The sequence below is a fragment of the Trachurus trachurus genome (assembly GCF_905171665.1).
Source record: "Trachurus trachurus genome assembly, chromosome: 6".
Taxonomy (NCBI): Eukaryota; Metazoa; Chordata; class Actinopteri; order Carangiformes; family Carangidae; genus Trachurus; species Trachurus trachurus.
The window spans coordinates 8,715,741-8,742,959 of record NC_139897.1 but is presented as its reverse complement, the minus strand read 5'-3'; the positions used below and the strand labels follow the sequence as shown (position 1 = coordinate 8,742,959).

Here is a 27,219-nt window from a genome sequence, read left to right as displayed (position 1 = left end):
TGCACACCTGCCATTTTTCAATTATCTTTCATTTTCCTCTGCTGAGAGCGGCTCTTCCTGTCCAGACATGTCCTAAATTGTGGAGGGAGTGTGGAAGAGTTGGCGCTGTAGTTGTCAACAAAGGGAGTGTGTGTGCATGTGTGTCACGAGTAGTGAGCCAACAAAGGGATCCACCTCCGTGTGCTACTTTCAAGTCTGTGCGTGTAGCACCTCAACAGTTTTTTTTTCATTTGATGTTTATTTTCCCTCCAAGCAAAGAAACCAGAGGTGGAAATTACCACTCACCGAATCCAATCATGACTATGCAGTTTGTTCGCTTTTCTTCAAAGCTTCAATGATCACTTCATCGTCAATAATTCCACAATGTTCTTTCAGATTCTGACAACCTCTCCTTAGCTGTACTGTAGGTGCAGTCTGTTGCAGCTTAAAGCCGTTACACACAGTTCAGCAGATCCCGAAACAAGACCTGCACAAGAACAGGCTCAGTGTTTATGTATAAATACATGTCAGAACAGAACAATGAGAGTAGAGCAACAAGGATTGAACATAGAACAATATAGTCTTATAGTCTAGACTTATTTTCAAGCTCTGTCCCGGGTGTTTACACAGGCCATACATCTTTATGAAGACAGAAATCAGCTTTCTGAACCTAATTTGGCGCATTTGTCTTTAGATTAAGATTTAAAACACAACAAAAACTCATGTCACTTCTATCTTTCTCTTTAATTGATCATTTTACAAGTAAATCACAGCACAGTTTCTTTGTGATATTTCTGTACAAGCATGTACACCTTTGTTGGGATTGCGCTGTGTTCTAGTGGACATGTAGCACAGAGAACATACAGATGTAGAGAAGAAACCAGTCAAATACAAATATGACAAACAGATGAGTCAGATGAATTCAGTTTTCAACTACTTCCTCAGTTTCACATTTTGCCCATACAGTATATAATCGGTCCATACACCAGTGTTTGGCCCGGTCTCCGTCTCTGTCATGTTCCAAGTCACTTCTCCCAGACTGCGCTAACTTGTTGTGACTTGCTGGTTTTAGCCCCTGAACCCTGTTTGCAAGGAGCTGCGTTTAAAGGTAAATGATCCGTACATGACATCTCTCTACCGTTCATAACACGTTTGTGTGAGCGGGGTTTTTCTTGAGGCGAAGTGTGTGGCATCAGGATTAAGGTTGAAAAGATGAGAGAACAAAGAAGGAGGAAGCTGCTAATGAACAAATAATGTGTGAGATTTGACTTTACAAATAATTGTAGGTCCAAGGCTGCCTACTATGTTTTCGAAAAAGAGTTCTTGGATCATTATCGTTTGAGTTGCTTTGGGCTGTCTTTTAATAAGCTCTTCACAACAGTACCATATTGTTCATCACGGCTGAGCTAACAATGACGCTCCCGTTCCTCTGTGAGGGGAGCTCTGCTGCTGCTCTAAGCTCCTGATTCAGTCAGTGACGGTGTGGATTCAGGTTAGCCACTTCAGTTTAGACATGTGTTGTTCAACTAAATATTTGCTTTTTACTGTAACTATGAAGTTAAATGTGAGAAAAGGAATTAGTAGAGAAATCTAATTCAATTCAACAGTGACAGTTGAGCAGTTTTCTTTTTTTTGTTAATGCAACAATTGTGCCTTTCACCGAATCACATTTTTTCAGCAGTGCCAGCTTCATTAGCACACAATGCGTTTCATTATTATTTATCCCAGGCCATTGGAGGCTTCATTAGCTGCAAGCTGATGCAGCACACAGTCTCTAAATTTAGCATCTTTTTATTTATTCAGAATAGCCACGTGTTGGATGGTATGCCCAGTTGCCGTGTTCTCTCTCACAGCAGCTTAGAGGCATGTCGAGAAGAGAGAGGTGGGCTGGTCTGGGCAGAAATGGGCCTCATTCCACCTGTGTCACCCCCGCCAGACGTCTACCTCTCTTCAAGCTCTTTGAAGCTTCTTTAATTCCAGCGTTCAGGATTAAACCCATGAAAAAAGGATGAAAAGTGATAGAGCGACAGAAGGAGACATCCTTGGAGAGAAGGGGCTCCTTTGAAATATGTTAAGAATTTAGTTTGCACTGACCCACAATGCAGCATCTGAGAGAAATTTACGTGACACTTTTTTTTTTTCCTGAGCAGGGTCTTGCTATAGGATTTGCATGAATAGGAAAAGCACTCTTTGAAGTCATGGATGTAAGTGGAACTGGAGTTTTCTGAGACCTAAATGAGCGCCCCGAGACAACCGTGCTTGTATCGTAAATTGCAGTCTGAGAGAGTTGCTTTGTCACAGCACGTTTGATTAGGAGTCGAAGGAATCAAGTGATTTTTCTGCCACACAAGCCATTGACATAATCCACCTTTTGTCAAAGCCTCGCTGTGTGGTCTGTATCACAGCAGAGTGAGCTGATGGAAATGTGGATATTACAGTGCTCAGTGGACGGCACACAATGGAAATACATTCAGGAGGGGGGTCATGCTTCAATTACTGTCCATATTTACAATCACACTCAATATTTAAACAGCGCAGCCTTTCTTGTTGTGTACAAAAAAACGTGAAAAATAACTCGGCAGCATTAATCAAACAGCCATTGTTTGATTTCTAACATTTTGTAGATGCACACAGACCTACTCCAGGTTTAACATGGCACAGGAGACGTTACAAAACACTGGATGTTCCCATCAGGTGTATCCACAAACGGAAACAATGCACATTAAAGGTCATGCAGCATGTCAGACTTCCTGAACCTGTTCCACCTTCAGCATAGCGATGCAAAGCAGCTTGTGGTGAACAGACGCATTCCAGCCGTTGGAGTTTACAAGGATCAAGGCATGTGTGGATTTTATAAAATGCTGCAGTAGATAAATTCAGATTTTATTACAATTACTTTGTGCAGTTTATTATTGCACTTCACAAAATGAAAGTGAGAGAGGTAGAAAATGTACATGTGCAGAATGGTTTAATTAAAGAAGGTGGAGGGAGGATAGATACAGGTCAGTGCTAGTGACGCCGCAAAGTTCACACCCACAGTGCTCTCTGGAAATGTCAGATAATGATCGCAAAAATGACATGTGCCTGTTATCACAAGCAGTGCATTCATGCGATCAGTTTATTGAGGCTTAAATTGATTTTCTTTTGGGTGGGCGGTTGGAATTTTGTCATTCAGAACAAAGTCATCTGTATCTCTGCTCTTATGTCCTTCAAATTGTTGCCAAAAGCCAGAGAGGAATGACGGCTTTGTGAAGCCGACTTTTACAGAGAAAACTTTATTACACCGAGACCGTACTCATTTATTTCTGTGATCATTTTTTAAAGCCGTTTTTTTTTTCTTTTCTTTAACGTTGTCTGTCTGTGAACATTTTGCAATTTGCCACCGCTCTGTGTCGGTGCAAGCTTGACTGTGTTTAGCTTATGTTGTCAACATTTTGAGGCAGCGAAAGCCGTTTTGCAGCTCGTGCACTTTCTTGTGACGCTTCCTCGAAAAGTCGAACATAAAAGTGAGTTATTGTGGCGCCTCTCCGAGCTGACACATGCTTGTAATTGTCAACTCAACTTTGCCGGTGGAAACGTCCCTGTAATTGAAGTTTTTGTCACCTCAGAGCTGAAATTATTGTTCACATGATGTTCCTTTTATTTTGTCCATCCATTTAGTGTGCATGAAAACTCTCTTGTTTTTTTTGTTTTTTAGACTATTCCTCTTAGTTAAATCCTGACAAAAGGCTGAGTGCCCCTCCATCTTAATTAAAGCTGTAAAAACCAACCACACACATTTCTGTCCTGAGTAAGCACAGACAGGGATTTTATTGCACCATTTCATTTTTAATGGAAATATTTAAGGCTATGAATTGAAAAGGGCACAATACATTTACACAGTGGAATGGGTAAGAAGGGGGAGAGCGACTGAGGTAGTAAATGGGGGAGCCCGGGTAAAAAAAAAAAAACCCATAAAATGATCAAACTGAGTAGTGGGCACTTGGGGTTGACAGTGAAATTAACACAGTCCCCCCAGGGCAAATGTCTATAATCAGTGGTCCCCCCGCTTAGTCCAGTGAGGGAAGGCAGGTTAACATAATAAAACATACTTCTGGCAAACGACATCTCATCAGTTTCATCAGGGGTTTTCAATTTAACAAACGTGCCTGTGGAGATGACTCACAAGGTGACAAGAGAGAGAGGATGCTGTTGAGAGCGTGCGAGCTCCGAAAACCACATGCAAACGTGGATGCACATTTGCTGTGTGGGCAATAGCTGTTTCGAAACCACCTGCAGTTCCATATTTACCACCGCCTGGGCAAACAGCAGTGAGCGAGGACTCCATAGACACCTGCTGTTGGCCAGGACATGATGCTGTCTGCATTTTTTTGCCGGGATATTGTGTGATCATGTGTTTTGCGAGACAAAACGGTGTACTTCCTGAGCACATTGTGCTTGGAGGTGTTGTTGAAGCAAAGTGCAAATGAAGTTGGAACGGATCCAAGCTTTTTCAAATAGGCTTTTACTGTTATGCTTTGAGATCGAGCTCTTGGCCTTAATCTTTCTTTACCCCTTCTCAGAGAAGTTAGATTATTTCACCAGTGATCATTTCTGATATTAAGTCAATTAAGACCCAAACAACACAGCCTTTATAGAACGGGAGCGTAGAGTTGAGTCCAACACAAATAGCTGCACCGCGTTAGCTCAAGGCAGTTTGTTTTAATATAGTTGTACTGTAATACAATAAATCTACACCATGACATGCTTCACAAGTAGTACTCTTTAAGTGTCGGTTCACCCAAATGACAAAGCAAAAAGACCCCTTATCTGCTCCTGTTGATTGTACCCATGGTGATATCTTTTATTTTATTCAGCTAAGTCAGTGGGTTTCCTGCACCCACCTTCATGTGATGCAAGTAAATGGGATTTGCATTTGAATTTGGCATTGATATCAAACAAAAAACATGTATTCTGCAGGATCTACAGAGCTGTGCCATGAACAAAGAAAACTTCTGAAACTGAGTTCACCTCTGAACGACTCGACGCAGCTGGAGAAATTTCAGACGGATCTCTCATAACCTTGCCAAATCAAATCAAAATTGTTCAGGTGTAGATTCAAGTGAAGCACAGCCCCCTTGAAGGCAATAGTTGGGAAATGTGTTTTTTCACTTTCTCACATGAGAATTTGAAGAGCAGATCCATATCACTCTCACATCTGTACTGTTATATATGAGGGATAAAATCCAACCACCAACACCTAAAGCGCTCTAATGCGTTCTGTATCTTTGTTTAATCTGCACAGAAATCAAAGCTAGGCCGAGCTGAGCCGAGATATCCGTCTCCCGAGTCCGGCTTCGTATTTAGCACGTAGACGTGATGATGGTATTGATCTCAAGTAATAATTGAACTCTCAGCGAGCGAGCAACAAATGCCTTTTCCTGAAATGTCAAAGCGTTGCTTTAAACCTTGTGATCGTATCAGGATCATATGAATAATGATCAACTGTTAATCGTACAATCCTCCAATTTAAGTCTTGTGTTGCTGATAGTTTGTATTCAACTTCACCAATAATTTAACACCTCGCCTTTTTCTGTTTTCCTCAGAGATGGCAAGCTGGGTCTCCCTCCTCCTCGTCCTCGCCTGCCAGTCGACCACATGGGCCCAGAAGGAGAGCAGCAACGTCCCCACCCCGGAGTTCACCTCGGAGACCTCCATCAACAATGTGGTCCAGGACCCCCAGACGGGTCGCATCTACCTGGGAGCGGTCAACACCATCTACCAGCTGGCGCCGTCGCTCCGCCTGGAAGCCCGCGCTGAAACGGGCCCCAAACAGGACGCTCGGACCTGCACGCCCCCGGCCTCGGCCTGCCAGGACACCAAGCCCATGCCCAACCTCAACAAGCTCCTGCTGGTGCACCCGTCCAACGGGTCGCTCATAGTGTGCGGCAGCCGCTACCGAGGCATCTGCTCCCTCCTGAACCTGACCAATGTGGAGCAGCAGCTGTATTACAGCGACAGCAAAGGGGAGAGGACTTACGTGGCGAGCATAGAGGATAATGTCAACGTGGTGGGCGTCATGTCCACCTACGAAAAAGAGGGACACACCTTTGATGTGTTCCTTGTTGGAAAGGGCTACGGAAGCCTGGACAGCACAAAACTCATCAGCACACGGATCCTGCGGGACTTCCGGGAATGGGTGGTGTTTGAGAGCATCATCGAGTCAGCCACGGTACAGACGATGCCCTTTGTTCCCAGATACCTGCACGACTTCCGCCACGCCTTCAAGGACGACGGGTTTGTTTATTTCCTCTTTTCGCGGACACTCGATGGTACGGATAATAAAAACTTTACCTTTATCTCTCGGCTTTGCGAGGAAGACCATCACTACTACTCCCACACAGAGCTGCAGTTAGACTGCGGGCCAAAAAACCGATACAACAAAGTCCAAGCTGCGTACGTGGCCTCTCCAGGAAAAGAGCTGGCGCGGGTCATGGCCGAATCAGGTACAATGTACGGGAACGTCGCCTCCTGGAACAAAGTTCTGTTCGTGGTGGCGAGTCCAGATGACGACGAAAACGAGTCGGCCCTCTGCATGTACCCGCTCAACTCCATCAACGAGCGGCTGGTGGACATCATCAGCGCCTGCTACAGCGATTCAGGGAAGATTTCTGGGTCTCTCGCTGTGGATAGCCCCTACTCATCCAAATCTGAGTGCACGTCGAGCATTGCAGTGAGTGCTTCTTTTGTGTCGGGCTGATTGATGTTTAAACAAATCAGGTTTAAATAAATGGGTGCATGTTTTAGGATGCACAGATGTGACTGTTTACTTAAATGGGCCGGTGTTTACTCTGCTCTGCAGATCCTTTGCATTGTCTTGTCTAAATCTCTGTCTGTCTCACACATTTCCCCCCGTCCATATCTCTTTTCCCAATTCCCTCAACTCATCCCGTCCAACACTATATCGTAGTCGTAGGAAAATAGAGGCTCATGAGCCAAATCGGGCTCTGTTGCAAAAGTATTTATCCCTGTGATGGAAGCTTAAGCCAAAATATTTATATATTTTTCAAAGATCTACTATAGATAACAGTGCAAATACAAGACCCATATAAACTATAAGCTGATGTAGTTCTGTTATTCTTTGCTAATGCACCTTGTGCCCTTTAAAACCATCCTAAAACCAAACTGCTTCATAAATATATTTTATTTTTAAAGCAATTAAAAGAAATGACCAAGTGAAAAAGCATTTATTTTCAATATGCTAAGTAAGCTTTATTTATAATACAGCTCATTTAGCAGAGCACCTGTAACATTACTAATGAGTTTGACTCTCACGTATTCCCTCTTTTATTGCTCTGAATTAAAGGACACACAATGCACAATTAATGTTTTATTCAATTAAAGTTTTGTTCCCAATTTCTCTTTGCAGAAGGATACATTGGAAAGCTACAAGTGTGGTGCAGACTTCCTGCCTTCCCCTCTGGCCAGCAAGCCCAAGTTTGCCTTAAAGGGACACGCAGTGTTGACCATGCAGGGTCTTCTGACCTCTGTGGCCGTCGCTGTGGAGAACGATCACACCATCGCCTTCTTGGGGAACAACCAGGGAGAGGTCTTCAAGGTAGAGTTGTACTTATGACCTGCTGCTCTTCTTTATTTTAGATTCTTAAAGGGATAGTTCAACTTTTTTGGCAAATTGGCCCATTGCCACAATCCCTATAGTTTTAGGATTAGGTTCGTTATGGTGCAAGCTATTTTTAGAAGGGCAGAGCAGAGCCGTGAGCAGCTCAGAGCTACGCTACGGAGGCTCATGGGATTTCTTGGACCTTGCACCGACAATTAAAGGTAACAAACCTATACTACTCCTACGTAAGACTATAGGGATTATGGCAATGGGCTAATTTGCCAAAATGTTGAACTATCCCTTCAAGTGACAGGAGGAGGTTTGGGGAAATAACCTCATATCTTATAGTGTTTCTGTTTGTTTTCTGCCCAGGTGCATCTGACCGCGAACCCTTACGTGTACAGCCAGACCCCTAGTGACAGCATGGGGGAGAAGGTCAACAAGAACATTTTCTTTGACCTTGGTAACAGCCACCTGTACATCACCACTGAGAAAAAGGTGTGTATGCCAGGGTCCTCTTCTAACACGTATCATACATAACATGCTTCCCCTCAGGAGGCGTTCAGATACAGCCCTCTTTTCAGGTCACCAGCATTTTGGAAGGACTATGAGGCCAATGTACAATTTCTATTGTTGCATGAAAAAGACTCAGAGCCTAAAAGTGTGAGTTGTATCTGATGACTAGTATGCTGCCTTTGTAGACAACTGCATTGATGAAAAGAGAAGTATATCTCTTCATCAGATATCTATTCAGATAGATAACTAAACCAAAACCAAAGTTTATTCATCAGTTCCTCTCTGCTATTCCAATGACACTGAAGAAGAGTATTCATCACTCACATTTCCATCGTCTTGAAGTTGAACTAGATGACTCAAGTTTTTGTGGATGTCCTTGCCACACACAGTATGGCAAATTTCACGCCATCAATAAAGTATTCATTGTACAGGGTATAATCAGAGGAGGAAGAGCTACTCAGATGATATAGTAAAGTAAAAGCAGATACCATAAAATGTAAAAAAAAAAATACTCCATGATAGGTAAATGTCTGCATTCAGAATTATACAGCAGAAAAAAGTAAGTATTACCAGTGAAGTACTTAGGTGTCAAAGGTAAGAGTCCTCACAATGGAGAGCTGCCCCTTTCAGAATGTTACATCATTAAATACATTACATAAGCAAACTATTTTAAGATGATTGTACCATATGGAGCCTTGTAATCATAGGGAATTGCCATTTCATTCCACTTCATTCAGCCTATTTGAATCACCGAACAACTGGCAGATGTGAGCAGTGATTCACAGGCCTGGAACAAGGCTAGATCATCATCATATAAGTGGGTGTGGATGTCTGATCGCTTGTGTGGGAAAGGGAGAGAAGAAAGAAAGGGTCGATGCGGCCCTCCCTAATCTGACATTAAGAAAGCTGTGAGTGTGGGGCAACTCCAAAGTTACCTCGCACCCCTGGGTACAGTCAACATTTAGCATGTAGATGGAGGGAATGGTGATTAAACACAGGGAACAGGGGAGCAGGCGCGAAGGACCGTGCACTGTGACAGAACTTGTTTTATTCTCATTCTGCACACCAGCAACAAACTAAAACACATTTCCATTAAAAAAAAAGCTTCTCACTCTGTGCTGTGTGTCTCCTCTAAGCTGCACTGTTTTATCATATTTCATGTCGTAATCCTCCAGATTACCAAGGTGCCAGTGCAGACGTGCCTCCAAATGAAAGACTGCCAATCATGTGTGGAACTGAGGGACCCGTACTGTGGCTGGTGTGTCCTGGAGGGCAGGTGAGGGCCACGACGTGTGCACACCTCATGCATGCACTTATAAATGCACGCACACAATGACAAACTAACACAAACACCCACGCTTGCAGTTCCATCTGTAAAACCCAGTGGGGTATTTGTTCAGTGTTTTATTGCAGACACTTTTAGTACCCCCTGGTGTTTATATTCCATCTCCTGTTGTCCGTGCAGCCGTAAGGAATTAAAGCTGTTTGTCAGCCTCATGCAGCGAAGGCAGTCTGTGCAATTTACTCTCATCAGCCTATATTTATCAGGGTCTGGAGGGGAGAGGGAGCGTTACGTGTCATGTAGTTTACTGAGATGTGATCATGAACAGAGAGAAAGCAGAACAGTTGTGTCACCCCAGGGGATGTTCATTCCCTCTGTTTTGCTTAGCATCAGGTTTTTTTTTTAGCAATTATTTGATCATTTGATTAGTAAACTGACAGAAAATTAATCATTTCAATGATCATTTAACTTTCAAGCAAAATATTTGATGGTAGCAGCTTCTCAAATGTGATATTTGAGCTGTTTTTCTGATATTCTGTCTGAATATGTCTAGTTTTGCACCTGTTCGTCAGATAAAACAACACTTTTTTTTCCTGTTTCTGTTGTTTAGCAGATAAGAGGAATAATCCACGAATCGAGAGAAACTGTCAGACTGAGCCATTAAAAATAATCATTAGTTGAGGCTGTACTTATTCAGTTTGCCATCCTCTCCTTATTGTCTCTTCTTGAAAACATGTTAGTCTAGATTTTTTTCCCACCAAAATCTGCTGCCTTCAGTTGACTTGTTTGTTTGCACAGTATGGAGACATGTGACAGGACAAGGGTTATTATATTTTATTCCCCTGGCATGTTTAGATTTGCATTTCCCCAAAGAGATGATGACAACAAAACTAGGACACCTGAAGCTGTGGTAATGATTATGTATTGTGTGTATGAATGAACTGTTTTATTTTCCATGTTTTCAAAGCAATATGTTGAAATTATGTGTCTCAGTGTGTCAAATTAGATTGCACATCAATCTGTTTTCATCATTGAATAATCTGGCAGTTATTTTCATGATTTAACAACAACAAGCCTACAGTACACCCCATAACAACATGATCACATTGCTGGTTTTCCTCGACCAACTAGCCAAAACCAAAACCAAAAAAAGTCAACTTCCCCCTATCATTTAACAAAGTAAGTCCTGAGAATTGAGAAGCTGGAACAAGGAAACGTTTAGCATTTTTTGCTTAAAAAGACTTTAACAATTAATTGGCTTTGCATAGATAAGGTTATAATGGTTATAATGACATTAAGTTGTGAGAGACTGACACTTTACTGCACAACCAGATGCACAACCCGTGAGGCCGTTTGACATTTTGCATATCTACAAAAAAAACTTTACTTTGAAAATTGAACAGGCGCCAGGTTACTGTGCACAACAGCACATTTAGAAATCTGTTAGCGTCCATGGGCTCTGTTTTTTGAGGCCTTGTGAAAAGTGTTTGGGCGACGTGGCGCCGAAGCTGAAGGGAGTTGTTCATCCTTCGTCTGTAGGTGTACCAGGAGGTCTGAGTGCCGCCGGGCAGAGGAGAAGAATGGCTGGCTGTGGAGCCCCAGGCAGCAGTGTGTCAAGATTGTCTCCTTCTTTCCCCCGAACCTTTCCTGCAAAAAGACTCACAAGGTACAGCGCTGCTTCTCTTCTCCCTCATTCTTCTTCACTCTCTCCCTTTGTTCTGCGTGCCTCTGTCTGTCTCCCTCGCTCTACAGTACACAGCCCCACTTACGTGCACACCACACAAACATGCACCGCCTGAGTAATAAACCGTTTCCATTGTGAATCACAGGCCCCAGCGCCGGGTCTTCCCACTCCGTATTGATCCATCCAAAAAACTCCAAGCTGGCTTATTATAACTGACCTGGTTGATTGTGCTCACAACCTGAAGATGGAGAGCCTCTCTTATGTACTTTCTCTCTCAAGTTGTTTTTTTTTCATTTCTGCGCTCCGTGGCTACCTCTCTGTCCCTCCCTTTCTGACTCACTCTTTTATTTCCATCAACAGCTCCTCTCCTCCTTCCTCATTCACAGTCGCTCTCCAGCAGAAGAAACAGTTCTTCTGTATTAGCTTCAGTTGAATTATATGAATTATCACTGAATTATACACCAAACAGAATAATAGTTCACTTAAATGTTATCTAACCATCATTCAGCTAAACCCTTCACAAACTGTAATGCTTGCAAAGAAAAACTCCCTGTTTCTAGCAGTTTACACTATTGTGCGTTTTTATTTCTCTGTCCAGGTGAAGATCAACATCCCCTCCCTGCCGGCCATCGGCCCCTCTGACCGTCTGCACTGCACCATCGAGTCTTTCCAGAGTGAAGGCACCATGTCTGACTCCAGTCAGGTCTCCTGTGAACTGCCTCAACCCTCACTCATACCACAAACACCTGATGACAAAGGTATTTCCTTTATATCAAGGAAATTTAAATCAAATTGCATTTGATTTAAATGTCCTTGAGATAACTATGACCTGGACAAATGGGAATATACACAGGCCTATTTCCTTTATAGTAAACCTGCCCTGTTTTAACACATTATCTTTTAAGGGGAATGTCTGTTACAACTGATTCTGCATTACCAGCAAGACAAAGTAGATATCTGCCCTGGAGCTACAGACCCTGAGGGGCTCACAAAAGCCCCAGGTTTTTGATAATTTGAGTAATTACAGATTTGCATCACAAAATTACAATATCAACAAAGAATTCACTGGCCGTGTCAGGCGCAGGTACCCTGTCTCCAAATCTAGTTTGCAATACTTTTTTTTATGAACTTAGAATATTATTCCAACAGGAGTCTGTTTATCCATTGTCTATTCAGCAAAGAATAAAACATGAAGCTTTTTGGAGACACAGCAGAGGAGCTTTTCCGTCACAACTAACGGCACATATTTACTGATTCACAAGAAAAGATGTACAGGCATCAAAGTGGCCTCAGCCTCAGCTAAATGATTTCCAGGGAGTACTGGACTTAATGACTTAATGATTATTAAAATAATTACATTAACACATTTTTTTTTCTCCTTATTTTATTTATTTATTTATCTATCTATTTTTTATTCATTTTTTTTATTTTTTTCTCTCTCTCTCTCTTCAAAATTCCATTTAAGCATCCATCCTCCGCTCCCTCTTCCTCCTTTCTTCCTTTGTTCTTATTGTTCCTATTTTTCCTTCTTACTTTCAGAATTATTACTGTCATTAGCGCTATTATGAGTTACGTTATGTTTGCTGTCTAGCTAATGCTATCACAACTGTTATCCTTAATGCCCTTTATACTGTTACTATTATTATGACCAATGTTACTATCATTATTCTTTAATTTCTTTCTTTATTACTGCACTATTACGATCACCACACTACACTGCACTTGAATTACACACACACACGCACACCTTGTGCACACTTTGTTTGTCTTGTATCTCACAATAAAGTTAAAGAACACATATTTTAGGGATGATTATATAAGTATTGTATAAACAAATTATTCTAATGATATTTGAGGTCAAATTGAGTTATTTACAGATCATGTCTTATGTGTCAGTCGTCAAATACACAAATTACGTATTATAATGAGCTATATAAGTCGTGGACTCCTTCCCATGGACATCACCTCCCACCCATAAAAGTGACAAACCTGTATTCCCCCGCCACATGCCAGCGCAGCACGTTTTAAGCCTCCTTCTGCTGTGCCCTCAGACTTCGTGGCCGTGGCCATCAGGATCTTCGTCAACGAGACGGTGGAGCTGGCCACGCGGGAGTTCAAGTTCTACAACTGTGCCGCCACAGTGAGAAAATCCGAAAACACACCGTGAGTCAGACTCTTAATCTATCAGTTCTGCTCTGTCACTCGCTGAAAATACCCAGTGACACTGAACACAGCATCAACTGACAACCTTGATGTAAATGTATCACCGTGCATGAGCAGATGAGAGATCAAGGCTCTGTTTGTAAATTGTGATGCATGGCGGTTTTGAATGCACCTCTTGCATTTTCTTTCCTCCTTTTATTACCATGGTGAGGAAATTGCCTCAGTTTCCTTTTCATTAATCAAAAAATGAAAGTCGATCTCGCCATTTTTTTCTCTCCCTCCTTATTTCTTTTTCTTCATTTCTTTCATGCTGAGGAATGTGTGATGAACGAGCTTTGCTTATGTGAAGTTGCAGAGATCCATTTCGTTGTCAGCAGCATGGATTTTTGTGCCGGACGCTCTTTGATGAGTTTGCATGTTTTTAAATTTTCGTTTGTGCGAGGTTTTTTTTGTGTGTGTGTGTGTGTGTGTGAGAGAGAGAAAGAGAGAGAGAGAGAGAGAAACAAAGCACAAGCTGGTTTTGGTGGTTTATGTGTTTGTATTTATCCGTGTATTTCCAGCTGCATGTCATGCGTGGCCAGTCAGTGGGGCTGTCAGTGGAACACAGCCGACCACACCTGCAGCGACATGGACCAGAATGCGGACAGTCCGCACATCATCAAACACCGTCAGGTCAGTCACCTCAAGGGGAAACACATCAGCAGCAGGTTGGCAAGTCACAGACTCTTTCCTCTCATAGTACTGTATGTGTGTGATAGATGTTTAAAAAAAAAAAAAAAAGGCGTTCAGTAAGACGCATCTCATCACCACATGTGAAGCGCCTCCTGAGCGATCCACATTCCCCCATCTGAAAATTAATAAAACACTAAAATCCTGGTATCAGCTGCCACCATCTTGCGTGACAAATGTTGTAGCGTGGATGGTATCAATTTACAACTCAGCAGATGTTGCAGCGATACACTTATCTGTCGCTGCAGATGAGGGTGTCCGTTAAGTGGTTGGCATATTTAAAAAACGTAAATGATTAAAAGTGAGAAGATCTGATTTGTTTTGATTTTGGTTTTGCCTTCTCAGGGAGCCAAGTGTCCTCAGTTTGAGAATCCAGATCCTGTGTTGATCCCCGTGGGCTACAAGACTCGAATCAGCTTTGAGGGGATCAATTTGGATCTCTACCAGGTAAAGCGGCACAGACACAGAATTTAAAGCATGCCTGGAAAGCTTTTCAGCTCTTTGCAACACTCCTTAAGTTTGGTATCAGGACCACAGAGAACCGGTTGGTGGATAACCAGTGTAAAAAAAAAAAAAAAGACTCTCCTGTCTCACAGAATAATTACTAACACTCTGACAACAAGAGACTCTCCAGATGCAAAAAAGAATCAGTTCAGTACGTGTGGAAAAGCCGACAGAATGTGAAAATAATGTGTCAAGAAACTGCAGAACAAAGGTTCTGTGTTTTGGTCGCAGAACCATTGTCAGTGCACCTTACACAGACTAAAGAGACTTTCAGACAAACACCTTTCTGGATTCCTCTATTGTTGTTATGTAGAAAATCATTTTCAGTTCAGACGTAAACAGATTTTGATTAAAGACATCACCTCATCATACTTTTGTAGTCAATTAAAGTGTTGACAGTTTCTAAAATGTCTTTAGGAAGAGAACTTCATATTACTTTTATTTTGTGGCTCTTTCATATTTCAAAATATGTCCTGATGTATTGCATGGTTTATCAGTACAACCTGTATATTTTATATGTACTATATCTATATGTTGCTCTTTAATGTTAGAAAAAAGGACATAACCCTGTTTTATAAAGCTACATGGGTAAAACACCATGTGTCTTTGTGTGGCTCTCCAGGGCCATAGCTTCACCATCGGCACTGAGCTCATGAGAAACGTGGAGGAAGAGGTCAATTTTGAGGACGGGCCCTTCTATACCTTCAGTGGCTTCAGTGTGAGTATGGCAGTGCGCTGGCAGCTTGACTCGGCACTTGACACTTGATTGTGTGTCTGCTTTTACGCCGAACTGCTGATTTAGTTCCTTTTACTGAGCTTGTTGTCATTTCTGGCCAATTTACCCTCCACTAAGCACAGGTCCTTGAACTATGGCTGATTTGTGGACTTGATTATTGAAGTGAAATTTAGAACAGAGATATGCTCCAGAGCATTACTTGATTTCATGCTGTTTTTTTTTATTCCATATGCATGCTTTCTGTCAAAGTGGAGCCGACTTTATGCTCCAGACTTATAAATCAAATCACTCTTTAGCTGGTTTTCACAGTCACTTTGATATTCTATAGCTCCCTCTAATGGACAGACTCCCCTCACTGGAGTTATTTTAGCTCCATCTCCACATTGTGAATTCTGTGATTGGGAAGCTCAAACAGTGCGTAGCCCCCAGCTATGTTCTTTTCCAACATTGATTTCTTCAGCTGAAAATCTGCCAGACTGGGTATAATTTTTTTTTTCTTCCCTTTTTTTCCCTTTGGCATGAGGGAGCAGCAGCCCACACTGTTTGCCGAGAAGAGCTTAAGTGCCATTAATCACTTGATTCTGTATTAATAATTCATTTTCTTCCAATTTCTTAGTTTTCCTACGATAAGTCACCGGAGACCAATGTTCTTTTCTACGTGAAGGACAAGGAGTCAGGCAAGAAGATGGACAGCACGCTGAACGGTATGCTCTCACATTTTAATGTGGAGACCTTATTTACAATGCCTGGTATGCACACTGGTGAGGACGTGTGTGTGTGGCCTCCATTAGACTTTAGGAAGCTATCTTTGATCAGTGATTGGAATTAATCAGCAAATTGATTACTAATGACTGTTTCACATCTGCATTTAGATTTTATTCTCATGGTCATGTTATTTAACACACATTTCACAATGTTACAATGGCATAGGGTTGGTTTTCGAAGGCATCTTTTGGGAAATAGCTGTTATTAATGCATTAACCCCAATTAAAATCATGTGTAGAATCAACAATAGACACCTGATGAGTTTTTTTGTATCATAGTCACTCTGTACAACTGCTCCATGGGGAGGGAGGACTGCAGTCTCTGTAAGAACTCAGACCCGAAGTACAGCTGTGTGTGGTGCCCCAAGCAGAAGGCGTGTGTGTATGAGAAGCTGTGCAGTTCTCAACAAGGCGTCCTGGATCCCAACAGCATCGAGTGCCCCGACCCCCAGATCACGGATGTGAGTATCTACAGAGTTGTCATGTGTGTGTGGAGTGTGGACACTGGATCCAGAAGCAGCAGCTGCTTTAAAGGCCTGTGATTAGCAGGGAAACAGTGTCGACCGTGGTGATTGGATTGGAGAACTTCATTAGCGATATTTCTTTCCTCCTCTTTGTTGACAGAGCAGCTGAAAGTCCGTTTCTCCTTGAGGGCGTGTTGAGCTGGTCTGCAGCCTATTAGATTGGATCAATTCTTGCTTTTGCTTGCTTAATTGTTGGCGCCTCATTGTCATTGACAAAAATCCATCAGTAATTGTGTTGATGTCGATGCAACGGAGGTTATGACCAGGCTGACTGGTACATCAGCAGGCCAGCATTATTGACTAATAGTCACCAGTGACTGTTAAGGAGAGTCTGCAATTATCTTTAGATGACTGTAAGTTTCTATTTTTAATCTCTCTGTTCCATGTAAAGCTTGAGATCATCCTCTTCCATTCACTGAAAGGGAAAAGTACACTCATTATTATTATTTCTGTTGGGTTGGACAGACCAACAGAACTGTAATTACTTTAATATATTTTGGAGAGCTCCAGCTCAAGGACCTTTAAAAGCAGAGGAGTCCCATTTGGAGCCAAATCTGCTTTGCAAATCAGCGTTTGCTGTAAAATTAGCAAATCCTTTCTTCTTATAAACACCCACCCCACTCCCACACACTCTGTCTTCCCTTTCAGATTATCCCCCGTTTTGGACCCACGCTGGGAGGCATCTCCATCACCATCCGCGGCTCCAACCTTGGCATCCACAAGGAAGATATTAAAAGCATCACCGTAGCCGGAGTACCGTGTGATCATCAGCCGGAGAAGTACTCTGTCTCCACGAGGTAATAGTCACGCACCTTGGTGCACACACTGTCTATTTATTGGATTCTGCTGGCCAAACTGTGTATGGACTGGTTTTATCCCAGCTCTTCATCCCGTTAAGTCTTGGATACATAATCAAGGAGTTCTTTGCCTTTCCTCGAGGTGTCCTGGGTGTATATTATAATTAGCTCATTATATCACCGTATTGATCTGAAGGTCTCCAGACTCTGGTTAATTCAGAAACAGAATCACTCTTTTACAAGGGGACAGCAGTGGAGGGAGGGTGTTCAGGTCGTTTCTTTGAGTTGACAACATACCAATAGTACGACACAAAATTACTTATAAAGCTCCTATATTCAAAATCCTACTCAAGCAGAAGAACTGAGGTGTTACCATCAACATATCCATAATGTATCAAAAGTAAAAAACAAACCCCTGTAACTAATATTTATATTTATATATTTATATATACCGAGTCTTAACACTGATGTAAGTCAGTGTCTTAACACTGATGTAATAATGTGTAAGCAGCATTTACAGTTGTAGCTGTTTAAGGTGGAACTAGTTTTTACTACATTGCATACAGTTTGGGTTGGTGAAATGATTAGAGGGGCAGGGCGGAAGAAAACATAAAGCTCTGCAGCACAAGCCTGTATTTATATTTTCGACTTTTCTCTAATTTTCTCTCAAATTTTTTTTCCCCCTCTTCCGGCCTCAGACTGTTTAAACATAACCGTCAGAGAAGTTTAGAGGGGAAATGTCTCCCTGGTGTGTGATGGAAATCTGGCGAGGTGGTTAACTTGTGATGGAAGAATTTTCAGGAGACCCAGATAAGCAGAAGCATTTATTGGAGCTCGGTCGGGGAGAATAGGGATGAGCAATATAAGTTAACCCTGTGTGATGCCACCCCGGTTCTGAAGGACATCTTCCCTGCTGGCTGTATTTAAACTCCATACAAACCCCACTTCTCTTCATGGAACCACAGCACTGGTCCGTATGTTACCAAATCCTGATCATTCAATCATGTTAACCTGCGTCATGTTTTATACTTCATGTAATACCATTGCCCTCATTAAACAATATACATAACATGCATTTCTTTCCCTGTACTAGAGCAGTTAGAGGCAGGCATATATTTCTTGGTTCATATGACGTGCAGGCGCATTATGCCTTTTTTATTTTCTTTTTTAAATTTATTTTTAAAATGTTTCATCCAAGTTTGTCTTCAAAATCCCAAAAGTCATGATACCTCGACTTACCATAATATCACTGATCATTTGCTATGGTACTTGAAGTGTAGTGTTGACTCTTTGAATGGCCAGAAAACAGTTACCATAGTGTTACCATATACTATACGAACATGAAAGAGAAAGACAGAAGGAGCGCTGATGCTAAAAGAGCAAGAATTAAACAAAACCAGGCTCACAAAGCCCAAACAAATCTGAGACATCGCCCGAAGAAAAATTAAGATGTAGCTCTTAAACAGCATTATGCTGTGTCATGGACCACATACTCATCTATATCTATAACCCATGCTGATGCATGTAGGCGCAGCAAAGATTAAGCATGTTCTCCCCTGGGATGCTAACAGGAGATCAAGTCCTGTTGGGAAGTGCTATCCTACCCCATCCTGTCTCTGCTAGAGTGGCAGCAACAAGAAAGAGGAAGTCTTCATCTGTCTGTCTCTTGTCTGAGCCTGGCAGATTAACAATGCATAATATTATTAGCGGGCTCTCAGGGGTAAGTTTGCCTTGGCGTATTGCCCACCCATACATCTCTGCTTTAGCACTCGCCACTGTATCGTTAAGGTGGGACTCTTTAATTTTTCGCCACAACTTGGGCTCCAGAAAAGACAAGAGATCACATCTTTGTGCTGTGTCTCTCAACTCTTCACACACCACAGCATCACAGCACTTTTCTGTGCCCACACTCATGCCAGACTTTAATTTCCTTCCAAGCTCTCACTCTCTCTCTCATGTATCTGAAATCCCAGGCCAGATTTCCTTTACTGTGGTCAGTCATCACTTCGGCCATCTGCAGCTTACACTCATCAAAGGAACCCTCATATGGCCATCCACCATTTATCCATTCACACTTGACTGCTGTGGAAGGCAACACAGGATATCATATTCTCTGCCGACTGAGCACACCGTTAGGCCATTCTAGGATAAACTTGTTCACAATCGGGCACTTTAAAGTTATACTTTTAGCATCTTTTGGTGAATCATTTGCAGATGTACTTTTTAAACTCTTCCGTGGACTGATTATCATCCATATTTGCAACATTCAAATTCACATTAAGGCATTAAACTGGTGGGCAAACACATCTATAAATATTACAGCAGCGTCAAAGGTTCACATTTCCTTCTGTGTTGTCTTTTTCTACACCAGTGGAGGCAATTTGAGACTTAAGAGCAAAAAACTCTGAAAGTATTTCTGCCTTGTGTTCACACTCTAGCAATCAGTGCCAAGGTCTACGAAGCCATAAGCAACAGTTACTCTCATTTCCTGATGGACACAGACTCACCATGGGTCTTGATGATGCCAAAATGAGCATTTTTCCAGCTGACTCACAACTTGTACACGTGGGCATAACCTCACCGTGGGTCTTATCTGTGTCAGACTCAACTCAAACTTGCTCCAGGAAGATGTAGACTCATCATGTATCTGCTGATCAAGCACTGACTTCAGCAATGCACCAAATTTCTCTTTTCCTAATATATCAAACTTATCAATTTTGATGTGACACCCACTGGGAGCTTTGAATGGCACACATTTGCATGAAAAGAGATATGCCAGGAGGTTTTTTTTCCAATACCAATGTCCTCCCCAAAGGGAGACTATACATCTTGTGACCCAGAAGAACACAGTGTTATGGTGGTTCACTGGACGCACACTCCATTACATCCTTCACATGGTGGAACTGTAAACAAAAACCAGACATCTGAATGCACACCCACCATTTTTTGTCTGTTTGTTTTTTTTCTGAGTAACCAATCGGTTTAATCTTCAACAATGCTACATTATGAATCATTTTAATGGAAAATCTTAGTCTGAAAATTTAAATGTAACTGAAGCTGTGAGATAAATAGGGTAAAATGTGCAGCATTTCTTTCTGCTAGTGGTGAAGAATTGCTTCTACGCTACTCACTGAGGAACACTACTGAATGTCGGTCTTTAAATGCTGTCTGTCTCCAATCACTCAGCTATATATGACAGAATGGGCCAGCCTTGAAGCTTCCAAACAGCCTAGATTATTGGCGATATGATGCGTATTCATCGAAGCACAGGTTTCTTTAGTGGTATATTCATGCTACAGACGCGCTGTTCCACCTCATTCTAAAGGTGTTTAATTATCCGAGCGTTGCCAAAAAAGGAAGAGAAAAAAAGTATACCTCTCTCTAATACACTTCAGTAACAGCAGTGTTTAAAAAGTGTTAACTTCATACAAATGTTCTAAAGAAAAGACAACACCCCCATCGTTTCCCCACGCCCACTAATGGGAACTGTTGACACCTGGCAGGAATTGATCCACATTTTGGACGAATTCTTGTCCAGCCATCTGCATGATGAGGCATAAACCAGGATTTATGAGAGCAGATGGAATGTTTTTCACCCTTAAATCTTCCAGTTTTGGAGCTCATGTGACGACTGTTGCTGCCTGATCTTTTGCCTGTTGATGCTTACTTTCTTTTAAGTTTTTACACTTTTTCCATTTATATACATTATTATAGCATTCCTTCATATTACAGTTTGGATTTTGAATTGTCTACTCGTGGCCAACCTGTTAGCCTGCAGGAGGCTTGCCATTTTATGCTGACCTCTTTCATCAGCAGCACATTTTCCCCTCAGGACTGCAGCAAACTTAGACATGTTTGCAGTGTCTGTAGTTTACTGGAAACGGCGTGATAAACCAATGTGGGAAAAAATCCCAGAGGGTTCAATTTCTGAGCTTCCACAGGCAGTCAGTCTGGCATTAGAAATCATACACTGCTACATTCATAGCTACTTAGTCAACAGCGTTAATTAAACCTCATCTTAACCTGTTTAGCATTTCTGTCATTTCATTTTCCAAGGTAAATGTCCTACATTCTCCTGATCCAGCTTCACCCATTAGAGCATTTACTGTACTTCTTTTTCCAATGTGATAGTTAACTGGATATCAGTAGATTAGATGATTAGATTAACAATCACTTTTGAAAATATTCAGTTGATTAATCAACACTGGAAATTATTATTTGCATCTTTAACCCGAAAAATCCTTTTTCTTTCATGTTGTGCTGTGCAGTGTGGTGTGTGTGATTGGACCTGTTGGCAGAGGCTCAAGCTGGGGCCAAGTGGAGGTGGAGGTGAAGGGGGGGAAGAGAGGAACATCCTCCATATACTTCACCTACAGGGTAAATATTCTCTCTTACCCACAACACACACACAATCACTCTGCTCAACCGCGCTTCCACAATGGAGGTCTACAACTTTGACCCAGAAAATAATCACACCCAAAAGGTTTCAGCTGATTTCGTTGTTTTATGGTTTCTATTATGCTTTTTTGCTTCCAACTGCATAAAGCCCCTTATCACAACACACCTAGTGCATGTCATTTAACAACATCCTAATGTATTGCCAAATTATGCATTTAGATGCTGTCATATTACAATGGTAATGCATTGTAAGATAAGCCAGAATGTATATGCATACCCCTTTAACCAGATGCTGTGCAGTAGTTCCCCTTTTCTCTCTAATACTTTAACAGGCTGCAGCGTAGCTATTTAACTGGCTTTTCATATCTCTGGCTCCACTAAAGCTTCCCCACAAGGGAGTGCTCCGCCTAACTGTTTGCTCAGCAAATTGAGGCAGATGTGGTGCCTAGGTGTGTGTGTGTGCGACTGTGCGTGCATGTGAGAGTGTTTCAGATAGAGTGGGGGAGATCAAGGAGGGTGAGAGGGAAGTGTGTGTTTATATGACATTGCACTGTATATGTGTGTGTGTGTGTGTGTGTGTGTGTGTGTGTGTGTGTGTGTGTGTGTGTGTGTGTGTGTGTGTGTGTGTGTGTGTGTGTGTGTGTGTGTGTGTGTGTGTGTGTGTGTGTGTGTGTGTGTGTGTGTGTGTGTGTGTGTGTGTGTGTGTGTGTGTGTGTGTGTGTGTGTGTGTGTGTGTGTGTGTGTGTTTAAGAGCTTGTGTATGCTTGTAAATCCTTGCAGAGGAATGATGTGTATGTATTCATTGTGTATCTTGTCGCCCTCCACCCCCACCTCACCAGAACCCGATTCCCGAGGCGGTGACACCTGCTCGAGGTCCTAAAGCTGGGGGCACCCTCATTACGATTTCTGGGCGATTCCTGGAGACTGGCAGTAGGGATGATGTCCAGGTTACCATCGGAGGCGTGGGATGCACTGTGTAAGGATTTCTTTTCTCAATAATTGTCACAAACGGCAAAGACCTGTTCCGTTTCAGTTGAGTCTTTTCAGTTGAAAAGTCCTAATTATTATTCAGACATTGCACTCTGTAAAAATTCTATAGTAGCCTCACTTTGAAGCCCATAAATTGATTTTTTTTGAAGCAAATATTGAATTGACCTTAACTTTGGTGTCACAAGCAGGATTTTTTTCCCCTTTACCATTTGCTTTCACTGTTGTGACCACAAGTGTTCTGTCAAAACCAGTGCACAGTGACATTTTAGGCAGAGGTAAGGGAAAAATAACAAGCTAGAAAAGCAGCAAAGCTGGGATTTAACAAGCTGTCAGGCTGCTGCCGTGTTGACTTCCACTGCACGGTGACCTTGTGCGACCCCCACTCCTCCAGCCAGCCAGCGCTAAGTTATGTCCTTGTCTCGGCAGGGAGAAATTCGGAGCAGAGATCACCTGCAGGACAGGAGAAGCAGATAAGGTGCCCTCCGACCTTCTCCCTGTCACCGTGAAGTATGGAAAGAATACCTCAGAAACCATTCAAAGTGCCTTCCAGTTCCTCGAAAATCCCACCATACTGGACCATCACCCCAAAGGAAGCTTTGTCTGGTCAGTTTAATTATGCAACTTGCATGTCTTTTACCTTTAATCAAAGTGTGTGTGATGCTTCAGCACTTTCATTTTACCTGGAGGCGTGTTGGACTGGATTTTGCCTGGAGTGGTCAGTCTGCTGCAACAGTTTGGGATTCCCAGCAGACTTCTTAACACTGAGCAACCTCAGCTGAACTGTGTGTTAACAACACAGCTTAACATCAGTGTACATTACAACAGTGAACATGATAACGTCCCAAAATGAAAGTGTTCAGCGTTACTGTGCAAAAATATATTCTCCCAAGGCTGTGTTTTATTCATTCCTTTTTTTAAAGACCCATTTATCTTGAAATATCAGTAAGACTTATATCACACATTACACCATTATTTATTATACACAGTGAAAAGACTTTAACAAAACATTTGCTTTCGGAGCTATAGTGAACTTTGTGTCCTTGCACTGATCTACATCCTTCATGTAGAAGTTTGTTGTTCCCAGATGTGTAAAAACAGAGGTGATGAGGAGAATGAGTGATAGTCATCATAATGGACAAAAATAGGAGAATAACACCAAGGTTGACAAATAAAAGAATGTCTCCTTGAATGACTTGTGCTGAGCTTTTTGTTTTTGGAGTAGAGAAACAAAGCAAGACAAAGAAAAAGCTGCTCAGTTGACATTGAAGACAAAGTCGAACAGAACCGTACCATACATAGAAAACGGAGCACTTTGAAAGCCACCTGTCTTGTTCTCTGCACTGCATACATCTGTCTGTCTGAAACCTTGTTAAAGGTCATTAACGCCAAGAACATTTTAGTTTCTTAAAAGTGTGATCTGTCCTGCAAGAGTTGCTAAGTATGGCTGAGAGTGTGTGTGCAGATTGGCTGAAGGCGATACAGACGCTGGCCTTTTGATGTTGCAACAAACGTCTTGATGGTCCCTGAAAATGGATGCATTAGACGGTTACCTACTGTGTTTTTTTTCTACTACTGAAAGCTCTACGGCACATGTGATCAGACACACAGCCTGGACCAGCAGGCAACAGACAGGCCACTCGCAGGCTAAACTAATTTGTTTCCATCTCGGGTAAAAATCACCCCTGGTGCAATTTAAGAACCCATGTCTGTCTTCTCTTAATGCTCCACATCGATGCTCATATGTGCACTTTTCTGTGTTTTTTTTTGTGTGTGTGTGTGTTTTAGTGGAGGTAGGAAAATTGTGGTGACCGGCTCCGGCTTTGATCTGGTCCAGACTGCTGTTATGAAGGTCCAGGGAGACAACGCAACATTTACTGAGGTTTCTGATCCCATTTATTTATCAGCATCCTTCTCTCTTTATCTTCCTCCACCTCTAGTAATGACCATGTCTCTGCTTTTCACTCTTTCTCTTGACTGACTTTATTCCTACAATTCTCTTCTTTTCCATTTGCCCCCCCCCCCCCCTCACAGCTCGGCACTGTCCATCAATCCCCACATCTCATGAGCCCACGACTACAGTGGTGATTCATTCAAACCCTGTGAAGCATTGCAACTGTTTGAGCCCACACACGCTAACAAAATGCGCGCACACACACACACTGACGCACATTTCCACTTCCCTGCTTCCACTGATCAGTGAGATTTCACGAGCCAGTTTTACTTCATCTTTCCTTACTTCACTTCTTAGACCATAAATCCTTAAAACCTGTAGGATTGCAGATAGCAGCGCCACTGTTTCACCCCCCCTCCCCCCATCCCTCAAAATCTAACTTATGTTCCTCGTCCAGCTTAATCAAGTTGGACCGACTCTGCCAGCAAACTTGAAGGAGTTACAAACAGCAGCTTGCTGGCGCCTGCCCTCCAGTGTACCGGCCGGTGTTAAGCAGCAGCAATTTTGTTCATTTCATTTAAAGGGCTAAATTTAATACCGGCATTAAGGTTGCAGAAGATTATGTGACTATGTCGCTCTTCACCACTTCACTCCTGGCCAAGTCCCTGGTCCGTGCTACCCAGGGACAGGAGAGATTTGAAAAAGACTTCTGGCTGCCACGAACTACCAGCGTATGTAATGTGTTATCTCAAAGGCCTTGGCTGGTCAACTTCATAAGCTTCTCTTGATTTAAGTCCATCCGCTGAACTGGACCCAAATATTTGGAGTCATTATGTCTGCTGGCATGTGGTGAAAACGTGTTGATATTGTAGGTCAGGTTAGTGGCTCAAGCATGTTTTTTTTTTCTTAAGAGAATAGAGAAGTGTTGTGACAACATTTTCACACACACTGAATGCCAGGTGTTGTTAAGTGAACCAAACAACAGAACCAAATTGTTAACATGGCCTGTTTAGAGGAAGAGGTATTAGAGTTAACAAAGACAACATACAGTATCTGCCCTTCAAGCTGTTAGACTAACTGATAAGATTTTAAATGACATTTTTGTGACAACATCTGTGTTTATATTTAGAAATAAAACAAAGCCAAGTCTACATTTACAAAGGATTGTCAGGTCCAATATAATGCTTGGTCCAGGAAAGTGTTCCCAAACTTTTCCATAGCAAGGTCCCCCGAATAGCATTATCTTCTGGCTAGGGACCCCCTTTGCAAAGCCACTGAGTTTTGAAACAGTTAGCAGTTACAGTAATGGTCATGATGTCATGAATGATAATTTGTCTGGCAGGCAATTAGAAAGATGAGCATGGCAAATAAGGTTTTGATATGTTATATTATCATAGATGAGATTTTATAATAATGCCCCAAATACAATTATTTTATTTTATTTTGTTATTTGCATTTGTTGTCATCTTACCAATTGGCTTAGGACCCCCTAGGACAGTGTTTTTAACCTTGGGGTCGGGACCCCACATGGGGTCGCCTGGAATTCAAATGGGGTCCCCTGAAATGTCTAGTAATTGATAAGAGAGGGTTGGGGTTAGGGTTTTAAATAATTATTATTACTTTTTAAATTATGATTAAAAACACCAAACACAATCTTAAACAACTTTATTCTATACTTTCACTTTCTCGAGTTCAAATAAAATGCAGCATATAAAAATATCCTGAGCTGGCGCATCTTGATTGACAGCCGTGATCATGTGACTGCACGTGATTGCGGGGCTTGGGAACCACTGCCCTAGGACCACCTGGTGGCCCCCACTTAGAAAACCACTGAGTTAGATTACATGTTACACTTTGTGATGCTGCAGTGACTTCCTGTTTACACAAGTCTTGGATGGTGCTTGATGTTTGTAACAGGTCTTGTAACAGATTTGAACATTACTTCATTTTGATGAAGCTCCTCTACTGGCTCTGTGGCCACTGTAGGGCTGGCATTCAACCTGTGTTATCAAAACAACTATTGTTTTACCTATACTTCTATTGATACATCTTGTGATGCTCTCAGACACATCATCAGTGATGTTTGATGTGTCTGAGAGCATCGCAAGCTGCTAAGAACAAAATAGGCTGGCATTCAACCTGTATTATGTATTGTTTTAATATAACTAGAGAAGTTATATAACTGTAAGTTTTTGTAGACATTCGTGGTACAGTAACTGATTTTCATCTAGTACCATCAGGCCACACTGGTTTTGTTTGTATCATTGCACTGGTGAGAGATAGCAGACTGCTGACAGGAAAGGGGAGAGAGGAAGGATGTCATGCAGGTCCACAGATTAGATCTTAAACATTGTGACCACACTGTTGATGTTTCAGGCCCCGAGCCCACTCAGGTCCTGAGCAGTGACAGCTGTACTGTATGGGATTTCTTTAACTGTGCAACCTGGTTTAGTTAATAACTAATTTGAATCTAGAGCAACTTCACAAGCAAACGTTTTGATGGATTTGTGACCCAATTCTGTTCAGAGTTAATGACAAGAGGCGTTTGACTCACACCAACCAGCCTCAAAAACTGTAGTAGGTTTTCCTTGACTTTTCAAAAGCGTTACGCAATCGACCCTACATCTTTTGCCTTTTCCTTCTGAATAGACTGCGTGTAGGA

The 27,219-nt window shown here is 42.1% G+C and overlaps 1 protein-coding gene across 1 annotated transcript in view; it reads left to right on the top strand.

The window, feature by feature from the left end:
* plxnb2b (plexin b2b) overlaps nucleotides 1–27,219 on the top strand; it is a 99,654-nt gene that overhangs the window by 48,751 nt on the left and 23,684 nt on the right. The window contains exons 2-18 of the mRNA XM_083972955.1: nucleotides 5,565–6,691; nucleotides 7,388–7,576; nucleotides 7,952–8,077; nucleotides 9,271–9,371; nucleotides 10,917–11,043; nucleotides 11,660–11,819; nucleotides 13,113–13,224; nucleotides 13,785–13,896; nucleotides 14,299–14,400; nucleotides 15,080–15,175; nucleotides 15,810–15,897; nucleotides 16,237–16,418; nucleotides 17,130–17,278; nucleotides 21,547–21,655; nucleotides 22,516–22,652; nucleotides 23,093–23,269; nucleotides 24,452–24,545. Of these exons, the coding sequence (XP_083829081.1) occupies nucleotides 5,567–6,691; nucleotides 7,388–7,576; nucleotides 7,952–8,077; nucleotides 9,271–9,371; nucleotides 10,917–11,043; nucleotides 11,660–11,819; nucleotides 13,113–13,224; nucleotides 13,785–13,896; nucleotides 14,299–14,400; nucleotides 15,080–15,175; nucleotides 15,810–15,897; nucleotides 16,237–16,418; nucleotides 17,130–17,278; nucleotides 21,547–21,655; nucleotides 22,516–22,652; nucleotides 23,093–23,269; nucleotides 24,452–24,545 (3,186 nt within the window). The 5' untranslated portion in view covers nucleotides 5,565–5,566. The remainder of the gene's footprint in view (nucleotides 1–5,564; nucleotides 6,692–7,387; nucleotides 7,577–7,951; nucleotides 8,078–9,270; nucleotides 9,372–10,916; nucleotides 11,044–11,659; nucleotides 11,820–13,112; nucleotides 13,225–13,784; nucleotides 13,897–14,298; nucleotides 14,401–15,079; nucleotides 15,176–15,809; nucleotides 15,898–16,236; nucleotides 16,419–17,129; nucleotides 17,279–21,546; nucleotides 21,656–22,515; nucleotides 22,653–23,092; nucleotides 23,270–24,451; nucleotides 24,546–27,219) is intronic.